We start from the raw sequence: 12,752 nt of genomic DNA, 5'->3' as shown, positions 1-12,752 counted from the left end.
TTATAAATATGCATATACATTGCATGGACCTCACATTTCTTTACTGTATATGTACATGTACATTTACGCACGCTTTACTTCACCATCCTGTGGGAAAATAACCTAACAAAGGACTTGATGCCCATGCACCGTATTACAGAGAGAACCCTCACTCCGAGCCCAAAACTAGATGGCGGACTTATGCAAACCATGTGAAACCACAGCACTACATGCCACGAACAGATGTCTACTGGGTAAGTAACATTTTCCATATGTCTGTGTGTCTGTTAGTGTCAGAGGCTGTTTTCATGGACAACAATTAAATACAAAATGTGATCTGGGATCCGCACATACATTGGGGAACGATTCTTGCATTTATGCCTTTAAAAGATGAAGATGCAGAACCAGGACTGCAGGTACGTAACCTTTCACTTCTGCCTTCTTACAGCTCATGGATGTAGATTTGCAGAAAGATAGCATAATCAGACTTCTGTTAGAATCCAAACCCTGGTATTATTATATGAGCCCTACCATATCAGAGTGGCTATTATCAGTGGTCTGTGACAATGAGAACACTGTCATTATTTGTCACCTCTGCAGTGCATGAAAAGTGACAATTGCATTTTTAGACAAGGCAAATAGATTTTTCAGCCCCCACTTCCCTTTTGCAAGTAGACCATTTATAAACTTCTACACCACTCTATTTGTAATGTGGGGTCAGTGAGGCAGTTCTTTTTGTGCTGCTCACTAGGAAGTGTCCCTGAACATTGTTTCCTTTCTAAGGCTGTTTTTTGTCTGAAAACCTGCATTTTCTTAGGAATGTTTGGCATTATGTGACCCCTCCCTCAAATTACTGTTTTTTTTTTTCAATTCTGCCTTTTCCTCTGAAGTGTTTCCCCCTCTTCTAGAGCACCATGCTGTTTTTTTTTTTTTTTTTGTTGTTGTTTTTTTTTGTATTGGTGCCACCTCATATAGAGGTAAGAACGTTTGGGAGGACAAACACAATATGTGGTGCATGTCCCATAGATTGTCTCTTCATACCAGCTTGCCAAATCTGTCTAAAGATGCTTTACAGAGGCTTCAGGGATGACGGAGGGAGTTCACCTAAGCGCTAAAAAGGGAGAAACCTATCTGACTCATGGTCCACCGGCTCGCAAAGGGCAAGGTAGTTTTCTTTCTCTATTTCAGGCCCTGGTGTGATCAGGACTGATCTCCCTTTGGGATCCTGAGGTCACCTCTTGAGTTACTGGTGCTCTGTGTCAACGTTGTCATTCAACAGCAAGGGTTTCCAGAGTCTGGAGCATGTCACTTTTAGGGTGCTGAGACCTGATATGGATGTCCAGCAATGAGGGTGAGATCCTGGAGGCATGTCTTGTATGGTATGGATCCCTCCCTCAAATGCATCTCCATCACTACTTAATGTGGGTGACAATTCTCAACTGGTACTGCCTTCTGCTCTGCGTAAGCTAAATGAGAAAATACATGGTATCACAGTAGACCAGAGGATGAGCCAGCAAAGTGAATTAAAAAAAGGTTCACTCTAGAAGCTCTGGAGTTAGAAAAGCTACAACAGATCTCACTGATCAAGATCTTTCACCCGTCCGAGATAAATCTCTTCTTCAGGTTCTGTATGAGAGAACCCTCTATCTGATCTCCAGACTCACTACCTCTTACAGTATCCCCAATGGAAAATGTGGCCTCATTTCATGAAGTGACTAGCCAGGCAGCTTGAAATCAAAAAATGTAAACATCTAGTCTTGTTTATGAGACACTGGTTATCTTTCAGACTGTTCTTCCAAAACTACAAGCGAGGCCTATGGTTACTGTGGCTCCTGGTCTTTTAGAGCCCTCTTTGCATACTTGTAAGAAATTGGGTTATTAGGCCCAGTAATAGTTTTACAATTGTCTTCATATTGAATACCGGGAGCCTCACTGTAGCAATTGACTCTCTCAGGATAGCAAAGCAGAGAAGTCCAACGCCTACTCGGGAGAAGGTTTGGGCTAGCAATGCCAGTTTTCTGACATTCAACAGCAGGACTCTCTAAATTCTTATCCAGTTAGTGCCTTTTCTTTTAAAAATGAAAATTATTTTATTACATGTACTACTAAATGCTATGCATTAAATTACAAATATATACATTCAGGTAGGTGGAAGTACTTTTGGTGACACCCTCATGTTAAATTGTACCCCAGGTGGCTCCTGAACCCCGTACTCACAATACGCCTCACCTATACCAGATGTGACCATCACAATGTAAAGGAGTGTCATTTTAAATAAGGCTGGCCTTACAACTTTGTTGGGATGTCACCACATTAGTAAAATCATCCACGTCATTCTTAAACCTCCCACCATTACAGCCAGCAGGCAAAATATTAATAAGCAGTACCATTATTTATAATAGTAAATACTCATTGTTGAATGTCAATTTTGTCCAAAAAAAGCATCTGAATTCAAACGTGTGTCTGAGCCTTTCCTCACAAGCTATAGATCTAAAAATGTAGCCATGAAGCCAACCACAAAAGGGCCCTGCACTCCAGAGCCTGAGAGCAAATGCTCCAACTCAGATAGTGTTTACATTAAGAGTAGCCCTCATTGCCATAACTGTAATCCCTTGGGAGAGGTAGGGTTCATTTTGACCAAACATTCATTTAGGGGACTATTAGACCTCCTGCACCCCCTGGTGGTACAGTGCCCACGCATTGGTGGAACCCCACCACAAGTACCAGAAAATATCCAATTTAGCTTGTGCATGGGATTCTGGGGCGCGCCAGGCCAGTGCTCCGTAATTATGAATTGAGTAGTGTTTCTGCCTGTGGATCAGGTATCATGGCTTTAATTTTTGGTGCCTTTTTTATTCTAGGTGCCTCCATCCCACCTTGGGGCACCCACAGCCTTTGTACTCCTGTTTAAGGGCAACATGAGGAGCCCAAGCTTCTGAGCTGTGCCGCTTCCCTTTTCCTGCCTACTCCTGACTGCGAACTCTTTGATTGATGGCTTTTGGCCCTTGGCCCTTTGCCCCTCCCTAGGCACAGAGTATAGGCTCTTCACTCCCCAGGAACAAAGGAAAAACACCAGTGGCTTTCTATCAGCCTCACCTTGTTCCAAGGAATAGAGTCCATGAGACACCTGCTTGCAGCTGGCCCTGGTAGATGGGGGTCCCTGGAACTAGAGGTTGATTTGGGGAACAGGGCCACACTCCCCATAAAGTGATAAAATAACATTGCACCAACTCCCGCTAGCCCCAGCCCTTGGCCACCTCAGGGGAATTTGAAGGGAAACATGATGGCTTGCTATTCAGGCTTACAATATGAATGGCTACTCATGTTATAAGGCCTACCCTAGGTCAATACCAATCCTAGCAAAGTTTCTTCTGCAACAGGCTACTTGTGCACAGATGCTGGGCATAATTGTAATCTCTCAAATGAGCAAACACATGTGCACACCTGTTCACATGTAACCAGACCAGTACCTCTTTACCTAGATGCACAGCAGTGACCTTTTCTTAAAACACTGGCGGTTAGCATGCTCAGTCCAATTACCATGAATTTACTGTGAGTACAAATTGGGTAGTGAGACCCTTTCACAGAAAAAGTGTTAAAAAAAAAAAAAAAAAAAAATTGCTACAAAATATCCTGGTGGACTAAATGGGTGTGGAACACATTTGCTGCAATACTGTTCTGACATCTGTCTATAAAATTCATTGAACGCTGTCAGAAAACAAAAATCAGTTCCCCAGAATTGGATCGTGTCCTGAAGCACCACTTCCTGATTCTCACACAGTCTTTTGCTAGTGAACTCTTCAGTGCCTCTGGATCAACATCATGTGGAAAAGAATGTAAAAAAGTGTACTCCGCTTGAAAGAAAGAATGTATGACTTTAAGCCACAGACGTGGAGGTTACAAATTCTACCGCAGTGCTAACCTTTTATAATAAAGAATTACAGAGCTCCATTTTCAGTTTTCTTAACCATGTTTCTGTTGCAGATCTGGAGTATTTCAAAGATATCCTTCAATATCCTTTAAGCAGTATTATCACATCCCATCAGACCAGGCCATGAAGGCAGCCAAGGATTCCTCTAATTTGTTATCTGTCTTGACAGCAACCCCTGGTTGAGACTTGCATCTTTGACTGCTCATATGTAGCAACAAATCATAGATAATGCCTCTTTCTGGAGTTTCTGTATTTGGTCCTGTCGCCGATGGTGAGCTCTAATGCATGAGAACAGGATCGGGAAGCTTAAAATCTGTTGGTTTGGAAAAAAAGAAATTTGTTTTCAATGGTTCACTTTAGGGGTTTTGGAAGAGGCCAGCAATGTACCAATATACCCTTTTGGAAAAGGCACCATCAGGTATGTCAAATGCAACTGTTTCTAAAACATTTTTTTCCAATAAAAAACAGAAAATCAGGGGCACTCAACAACCTACTGCAGCTGCGAGTGAAATCCACTGCGGTGAAATAATGACTCTCACTCTGATACCCCTGTCCAGCACCCTTGCTGATGGGTGGGATACATCTCCAACCATTTTCTGTTATGATAGAAGAAAACACGCTACAACTGGGTGTTAAATATGGTAAAATCTAGCTACAAAATCAGATTCTGTTCTCTCCTGCTCCACCATGTTGTATCCTGATATCTACACTTGAAGCATCTGATCCCAGTGATAGAGATTCTTCTGGAGCAAAGAGGAGTAGAATCTCGAAGTTGCAGAAAAGGAAGGAAATTTACTCCCATTAATTCTTGGTGCGGAACAAGTCACATTTTGTTTCACCCTAGATCACAAAAACTGGTTATCCATCAAATTTTACTTACTTTCACACATGATATCGCATGGCATCAGTAGATCTTTTAAGATGCTATTCTCCTCATCCCAATTACAAGACACGTAACGTTTCTTTGCTTGGTTGTCACTCATTAACAGTTTTGTGACTTCCTTTCCGTCTGAAGTCTTCCTTGAGGGACTTTTCCAAATGGATGGCATTAGTAATGGCAACAGTGTAAAAGAAGGGTAATGTTTGTCTACCCATGCTTGGATGACTTGCAGAACAGTGTCGGTCCAGCTCTGAAACATCAAAAAAGATGACTATATCTTTGCCTTCCTCCACAGCTGAGTCTAACATCAGTTCTTTCAAATCTGTTCTTCAACCAGTTCAGTCTATATTGTACCTGGGAGCCATAATCGCTACGAACCATGCAATCTTTAGGCACAAAGATTGTTTTCCTAAAACCCATTCTAGCCTTGTCAGTCTGACCGGTATCGTCCCAGCTGGGCAGCATAGCTTCATGCATATTCCTAGTTCCCCATGCTAGACTGCATATGCAGTTATTACAAGAATGCCTGTCAGAAAAGGGGGGACAGGAAAGAGACATCCAGTCTCAAGTGATGGAGCACCACAGAGACTATGGTGATGGTAGTCCCATTCCAGAAACCTCCCACTTCAATCATTGTAGTCAAGGATACTTCTCTGGAAGGCTGAGTTGTCCTTATGGGAGATCCTTCAGCTCAAGGCAGGTTGTCACCTATGGCGAAACTGTACAGCCATTTTGGAAAATTTAACAGGTAACTATTCTGTGTGTCAAATGTTTCTGGTGCCGTGGGGTGGGGGAGCATAACACGGTAGGATAAGGTGGAGATCACTGGGGCTTCATGGTACTGTTTGGGTGTGCACACAAGATAATTCCTTTCTGTCTGGGACTGTGCGAGCCATTGTTGAAGTACACATCAAAGAATTACTTTGTGTCCTTGTGATGCACAATAAAATTGATTAAATAATCGTTCCTTTCTTTCACCAAATTTATCATACATGGATACAGTTCACTGATTTATGATTGTTATTCCATTTGATTATCCAAATATTCCCTTATTGAAAACTAAACAGTGTATGGTGTTGCCACTTTTTACCACCTTGCATTTTTAGGGGAGCCCTTCATCAATGTTGGTGACATCACAGATCACAAATAAGGAATCAAATGTACCTCTGACATTTCACTTTTTTCCCTGTACTTCATCCACAGCAGTTATTATTATTATTATTATTATTATTATTTTAATTGTTTTGTTGATTCTTTTTCTTCCTGAGTCATTTGGAAAGTATCAGACTGATAACTGTAGGAGGCTGGACTGGCTTGTAGTGAGTACCTAGGGGTACTTGCACCTTGCACCAGGCCCAGTTATCCCTTATTAGTGTATAGGGTGTCTAGCAGCATAGGCTGATAGATAATGGTAGCTTAGCAGAGCAGCTTAGGCTGAACTAGGAGACGAGTGAAGCTCCTACAGTACCACTTAGTGTCATATGCACAATATCATAAGAAAACACAATACACAGTTATACTAAAAATAAAGGTACTTTATTTTTATGACAATATGCCAAAGTATCTCAGAGTGTACCCTCAGTGAGAGGATAGGAAATATACACAAGATATATATACACAATACCAGAAATATGCAGTATAGTCTTAGAAAACAGTGCAAACAATGTATAGTTACAATAGGATGCAATGGGGACACATAGGGATAGGGGCAACACAAACCATATACTCCAAAAGTGGAATGCGAACCACGAATGGACCCCAAACCTATGTGACCTCGTAGAGGGTCGCTGGGACTATTAGAAATTAGTGAGGGTTAGAAAAATAGCCCACCCCAAGACCCTGAAAAGTGAGTGCAAAGTGCACTAAAGTTCCCCCAAGGACAAAGAAGTCGTGATAGGGGAATAAGGCAGGAAAGACACAAACCAGCAATGCAACAACGATGAATTTCCAGTCGAGGGTACCTGTGGAACAAGGGGACCAAGTCCAAAAGTCACAAGCAAGTCGGAGATGGGCAGATGCCCAGGAAATGCCAGCTGTGGGTGCAAAGAAGCTTCTACTGGACAGAAGAAGCTGAGGATTCTGCAGGAACGAAAAGGGCTAGAGACTTCCCCTTTGGAGGACGGATCCCTCTCGCCGTGGAGAGTCGTGCAGAAGTGTTTTCCCGCCGAAAGACCGCCAACAAGCCTTGCTAGCTGCAAATCATGCGGTAAGCGTTTTTGGATGCTGCTATGGCCCAGGAAGGACCAGGATGTCGCAAATTGCGCCAGGAGAGAGAGGGGACGTCGAGCAAGACAAGGAGCCCTCTCAGCAGCAGGTAGCACCCGGAGAAGTGCCAGAAACAGGCACTACGAGGATGCGTGAAACGGTGCTCACCCGAAGTTACACAAAGGAGTCCCACGTCGCCGGAGACCAACTTAGAAAGTCGTGCAATGCAGGTTAGAGTGCCGTGGACCCAGGCTTGGCTGTGCACAAAGGATTTCCGCCGGAAGTGCACAGGGGCCGGAGTAGCTGCAAAAGTCGCGGTTCCAAGCAATGCAGTCTGGCGTGGGGAGGCAAGGACTTACCTCCACCAAACTTGGACTGAAGAGTCACTGGACTGTGGGAGTCACTTGGACAGAGTTGCTGGATTCGAGGGACCTCGCTCGTCGTGCTGAGAGGAGACCCAAGGGACCACTAATGCAGCTTTTTGGTGCCTGCGGTTGCAGGGGGAAGATTCCGTCGACCCACGGGAGATTTCTTCGGAGCTTCTAGTGCAGAGAGGAGCAAGACTACCCCCACAGCATGCACCACCAGGAAAACAGTCGAGAAGGCGGCAGGATCAGCGTTACAGAGTTGCAGTAGTCGTCTTTGCTACTATGTTGCAGTTTTGCAGGCTTCCAGCGCGGTCAGCAGTCGATTCCTTGGCAGAAGGTGAAGAGAGAGATGCAGAGGAACTCGGATGAGCTCTTGCATTCGTTATCTAAAGTTTCCCCAGAGACAGAGACCCTAAATAGCCAGAAAAGAGGGTTTGGCTACCTAGGAGAGAGGATAGGCTAGCAACACTTGAAGGAGCCTATCAGAAGGAGTCTCTGACGTCACCTGGTGGCACAGGCCACTCAGAGCAGTCCAGTGTGCCAGCAGCACCTCTGTTTCCAAGATGGCAGAGGTCTGGAGCACACTGGAGGAGCTCTGGACACCTCCCAGGGGAGGTGCAGGTCAGGGGAGTGGTCACTCCCCTTTCCTTTGTCCAGTTTCGCGCCAGAGCAGGGCTAAGGGGTCCCTGAACCGGTGTAGACTGGCTTATGCAGAAATGGGCACCAAAAGTGCCCATGAAAGCATTTCCAGAGGCTGGGGGAGGCTACTCCTCCCCTGCCTTCACACCATTTTCCAAAGGGAGAGGGTGTAACACCCTCTCTCAGAGGAAGTCCTTTGTTCTGCCATCCTGGGACAAGCCTGGCTTGACCCCAGGAGGGCAGAAACCTGTCTGAGGGGTTGGCAGCAGCAGCTGCTGCAGTGAAACCCCAGGAAAGGCAGTTTGGCAGTACCAGGGTCTGTGCTACAGACCACTGGGATCATGGGATTGTGCCAACTATGCCAGGATGGCATAGAGGGTGCAATTCCATGATCATAGACATGTTACATGGCCATATTCGGAGTTACCATTGTGAAGCTACATATAGGTAGTGACCTATATGTAGTGCACGCGTGTAATGGTGTCCCTGCACTCACAAAGTCCGGGGAATTGGCCCTGAACCATGTGGGGGCACCTTGGCTAGTGCCAGGGTGCCCTCACACTAAGTAACTTTGCACCTAACCTTTACCAGGTAAAGGTTAGACATATAGGTGACTTATAAGTTACTTAAGTGCAGTGTAAAATGGCTGTGAAATAACGTGGACGTTATTTCACTCAGGCTGCAGTGGCAGGCCTGTGTAAGAATTGTCAGAGCTCCCTATGGGTGGCAAAAGAAATGCTGCAGCCCATAGGGATCTCCTGGAACCCCAATACCCTGGGTACCTCAGTACCATATACTAGGGAATTATAAGGGTGTTCCAGTAAGCCAATGTAAATTGGTAAAATTGGTCACTAGCCTGTTAGTGACAATTTGAAAGAAATGAGAGAGCATAACCACTGAGGTTCTGGTTAGCAGAGCCTCAGTGAGACAGTTAGGCATCACACAGGGAACACATACATATAGGCCACAAACTTATGAGCACTGGGGTCCTGACTAGCAGGGTCCCAGTGACACATAACAAACATACTGAAAACATATGGTTTTCACTATGAGCACTGGGCCCTGGCTAGCAGGATCCCAGTGAGACAGTGAAAACACCCTGACATACACTCACAAACAGGCCAAAAGTGGGGGTAACAAGGCTAGAAAGAGGCTACTTTCTCACAATAAATAATTCAAAAGTCAAATGTTTCTGGTGCATTGGAGAAAAGGCATTATACTACACATGATAGTGTACTCCCAGATGTACCCAAAAGCTATTTGGGATACAACGGCTAAATGTTTTATGAACTTTAAATATTTTGTGTGCAGCCTAAACATACGGACATCTATACTGGAGCAAGTGTGTATTGGAGGTGATAGGATCCTTTATAGAAAGAGATAACAATAAGGAAGTGGGCTAAGATGGGGAGGGGATTTTTGCAGCTTGAAGGAAGAATGTTTAGTGTAGAGAGTAGACATTTGTGGAGACCGCTAAAAGTGAGATGCAGCAAGAAAATGGTAATCTCTTTCAATATGTGCAGTTTCTGTTTTTGGTAAACCACTAATTTTCTAACATTGGTTTGTTTATTGTAATTGAACATAAAATGATGGTGATTTGTTTCTGTTTCTTTCAGTTATTTAGAGGAAAACGTCCCATTTTACTATTCCCAAGTGGTAAAAGCTGTGGGTCCAAACCTGGAACTGGTATGGCTGAAGATAGTAGAGGCATCTACGTATGTGTCTGATAAATGTTCTTATCAGATAACATGGGTGAAAGACAACTTGCCCTGGTTTCTTGAATGGGTAAGAGCTGCATCAGAAAATTATGATTTATTTATTTTTTTTATTTTACTTTTGTGGCCTTGCACTGTCGAATTGCTTTTTATTTACCAGCCTACCTCTTTTGTTGGACTGACTCATCCTAATATGTCCTGCTTGTGTACTTTAAAGTGAGTGTTTAATAGAAAACTACTTTGCATGATAAAGCATGCCACAACTTCACCTAGAAAGAAAATACAAGTCTGAACTTGCATGCAAATTAATTTACTGCACAAGAATATATTGCACTTATCATTGTTTTTCAATTGTGGTATGTTGAGGGTGTTCAAATGGCATGAACATTCAATACCTCTGGTCCAAAGAGGTTTCCGTAATGATATAATGCATACAGGGCTGATGTTTAGCCAAGAAGTTTGCCACAAAAAACCCAGGAACACAGTTTTTTTAGGGTAGTAACACAGTAGTGCCCCAATATGATCTGCAGACCATTTTTGGTATGTGGAAGTAAATGGGAGTGTGCTTTCCTTCATCTTCCCCGCCAAAAAAAACAAGAGGCTGTTGGTTAAGGTGGAGTGGTAAGGGTTTTGTTGGCTATGGCATTGAAGATTATCTCATAGCTTCCAGGAACATTTTAGCAAGGGGATTTATTTGGTGCATACATACCTATTAAATGCAGGTTATACCGTCTTCTTTTCTTTTAACAATTTGCCCTTATTTTACATTTCAGATAGCCTTTAGACCAATGTATATTGCTGTATATGTTTTTAAAGAAGGCAAAAGAATAGTGAGATTTGTTTAATGATGTGCATATACAAAAGTAGCACTATGCCTTAAAGATCCAGGGTGACGTCTTTACCTGATTCAGGCTATTTCTACTTCTTTGACTGTCACTAAAGACTGGGCATTGCCTATGAATCACTATTTGACTAATATATGCTTCGTTCAGCATATTGATGTATTTCCTTTCATGTTTGACACTTTTTTAAGGACTTGCACTTTTTATGGGGCCTGCATGTTTTCACCTTTTGTGAAATGTTGTTCTTGTGGCAACTGAAAGAATCTGAGTGATTTATATTCTTTGCCAACTATATTCCACAGCATGGAATAGTACCCATTTTGTCTGTAAATGCCCAATAAAACCCTTCTGGGCTGTCTGGTAAAACTCCTCAAAGGCAAAGCACCTTCCAGAGCCACCTCGCATTTACCTGGAGGTGGTCCCTTGGCAAACATATGAGAAGGGCATGTACAGCCTGCCCCTCAGCAGTGTAATGGCCTTATTTAATCTTGCTTCTAAGATCAGGAAAAAGAGAAGAAAACTTCATTGTGTTATTTGAGGCACAGCCAGTCACTTTTTACTTTTAAGGCACTAGTGATAGAGGGCATGTTAAACATCACGAAATTAAACATCAGGATACTTGGCATTAAAAAAGACTGTGCTAATATGTCAACACTAGAATTCAGTGGATAAAGCAAGCTCAGCAGAATCAAATTAGTTGGTTCACTACCAGGTAGATCTAGTATTTCTTGATCCATGTGATCAGGATATTGTCTGAACACAGTCCTCTGGAACCATCACTTCAGAAAGCTGCTCCTAAAAGACCATACGTGGTCATGCCACTTCAGGAAGTTGCAGCAGGTATCACAGCACCTGTACAACTTTCACCATGGGATTCTCTGTGATGTTATTAAAATGTAGACTAGCTCTGTGTTTTTGTGACATCACAGAGCACAACTTTAAACAAAAAAAACATGTTTCCAGTTAAATTGAATCCACAGAAAATATGATGCAAAAACATTTTACTACTTTTGTTTTCTTTTAACCAGCTAGCCAATCTAGGAGACAAAACACTACATTTGGCTGAAAGCTCATGCAGTATATTTAGAACAAAAGATACAACAGAAAGTGGTGCCTCTATGTAAAGTATACACACATTGGTAATGAAATCCTGCTCCTTCAAGAATCTTTTAAAACTGCACTATCCCATAGTACCTATCAGGGCCTCATAGTTCTTTTTTCCCCACCCTACGTGGAAGATCTTGAACACCATCCTTTATTTAAATCTGGTTTGGTTACTAAGACCAAGGTATGTGTTGGGGTAAGGGAGTGTGGAGGGGTGAGGGTGGGTAATGTTATTGGGCAGCCAACAACCCCCCCCCCCCCCCCCCCCCCCCCCAAATTGTGTTTTCTTAGTGGTGTTTTAGGTTACTATGCTTTTCTTTTTACTAAATATTAAGTGTCTGGGGGCAAGATGTTGAGGAATGAAGACCAAGATGTCAGCCTGGCAGGTGTTCCTGACTCTAACTCCATGAAGTACTCTGAATATTTCCAAGAAAGTGTAGTATAGGGAACATAGAGACTGGGATGAGTTTCTCTTCAGGGTAAAAAAAAGGAAAAAGTTTGTTATGAGTTACCGTTCAGCACCACCCTTCCACCCTCTCTTCCTCCCATGATGGCACTTCAGAAGGTGTATGGCCAGCAACTTGTCACCAGCCTTCCAATCGACATTGAGGCTCTCAACGTCGAGATGCAGGAGTTCAACCTCCAAGCATATCTATTCGTCAACATTAAAGGATTCAGAAATTTCAGAGTAGACTTTGAGAGATATTTCCATGTTTGGGTCCTCCCTGTCACTCATAGTATCTCTTTCTTCACCTTCCACTCGTAAGACCTAAAAGAGAATTATTACTCCAGTATTGTAACTTTCATAGATTCACATACTTGAATACTTCCCCGTCGTCGAGATGGGAGTCCCCGGTGGAATATACAACATAGGTCTGAAAATGTACATATACAATACGTAGCCTAGGCCTCAATAGAATAACCTATCACAGTCATTTTGTTAAACAGACCCAAACTCAAACTTGAACCAATCAGATTGCCTCACCCCTTAGAACCTTATGGGAGGAGCTGCCTTCCCTCAGATTTTCCAAGCATAAGTGCTGAGTAAAGAGAGAAGGGGAGCTCCCCCGGGGAGGTTGGTGGGTCGCA

General features: G+C 43.2%; 1 protein-coding gene across 1 annotated transcript in view; it reads left to right on the top strand.

Annotated features, from left to right (window-relative positions):
- The window catches only part of TMEM214 (transmembrane protein 214), a 279,147-nt gene that overhangs the window by 230,265 nt on the left and 36,130 nt on the right, over positions 1 to 12,752 (top strand). The window contains exon 15 of the mRNA XM_069233624.1: positions 9,619 to 9,787. Coding sequence (XP_069089725.1) covers positions 9,619 to 9,787 — 169 coding nt within the window. The remainder of the gene's footprint in view (positions 1 to 9,618; positions 9,788 to 12,752) is intronic.

The sequence above is a fragment of the Pleurodeles waltl genome, chromosome 5 (genome assembly GCF_031143425.1).
Source record: "Pleurodeles waltl isolate 20211129_DDA chromosome 5, aPleWal1.hap1.20221129, whole genome shotgun sequence".
In the NCBI taxonomy this organism is placed as follows: domain Eukaryota; kingdom Metazoa; phylum Chordata; class Amphibia; order Caudata; family Salamandridae; genus Pleurodeles; species Pleurodeles waltl.
This window is presented reverse-complemented; position numbering and strand designations above follow the sequence as displayed.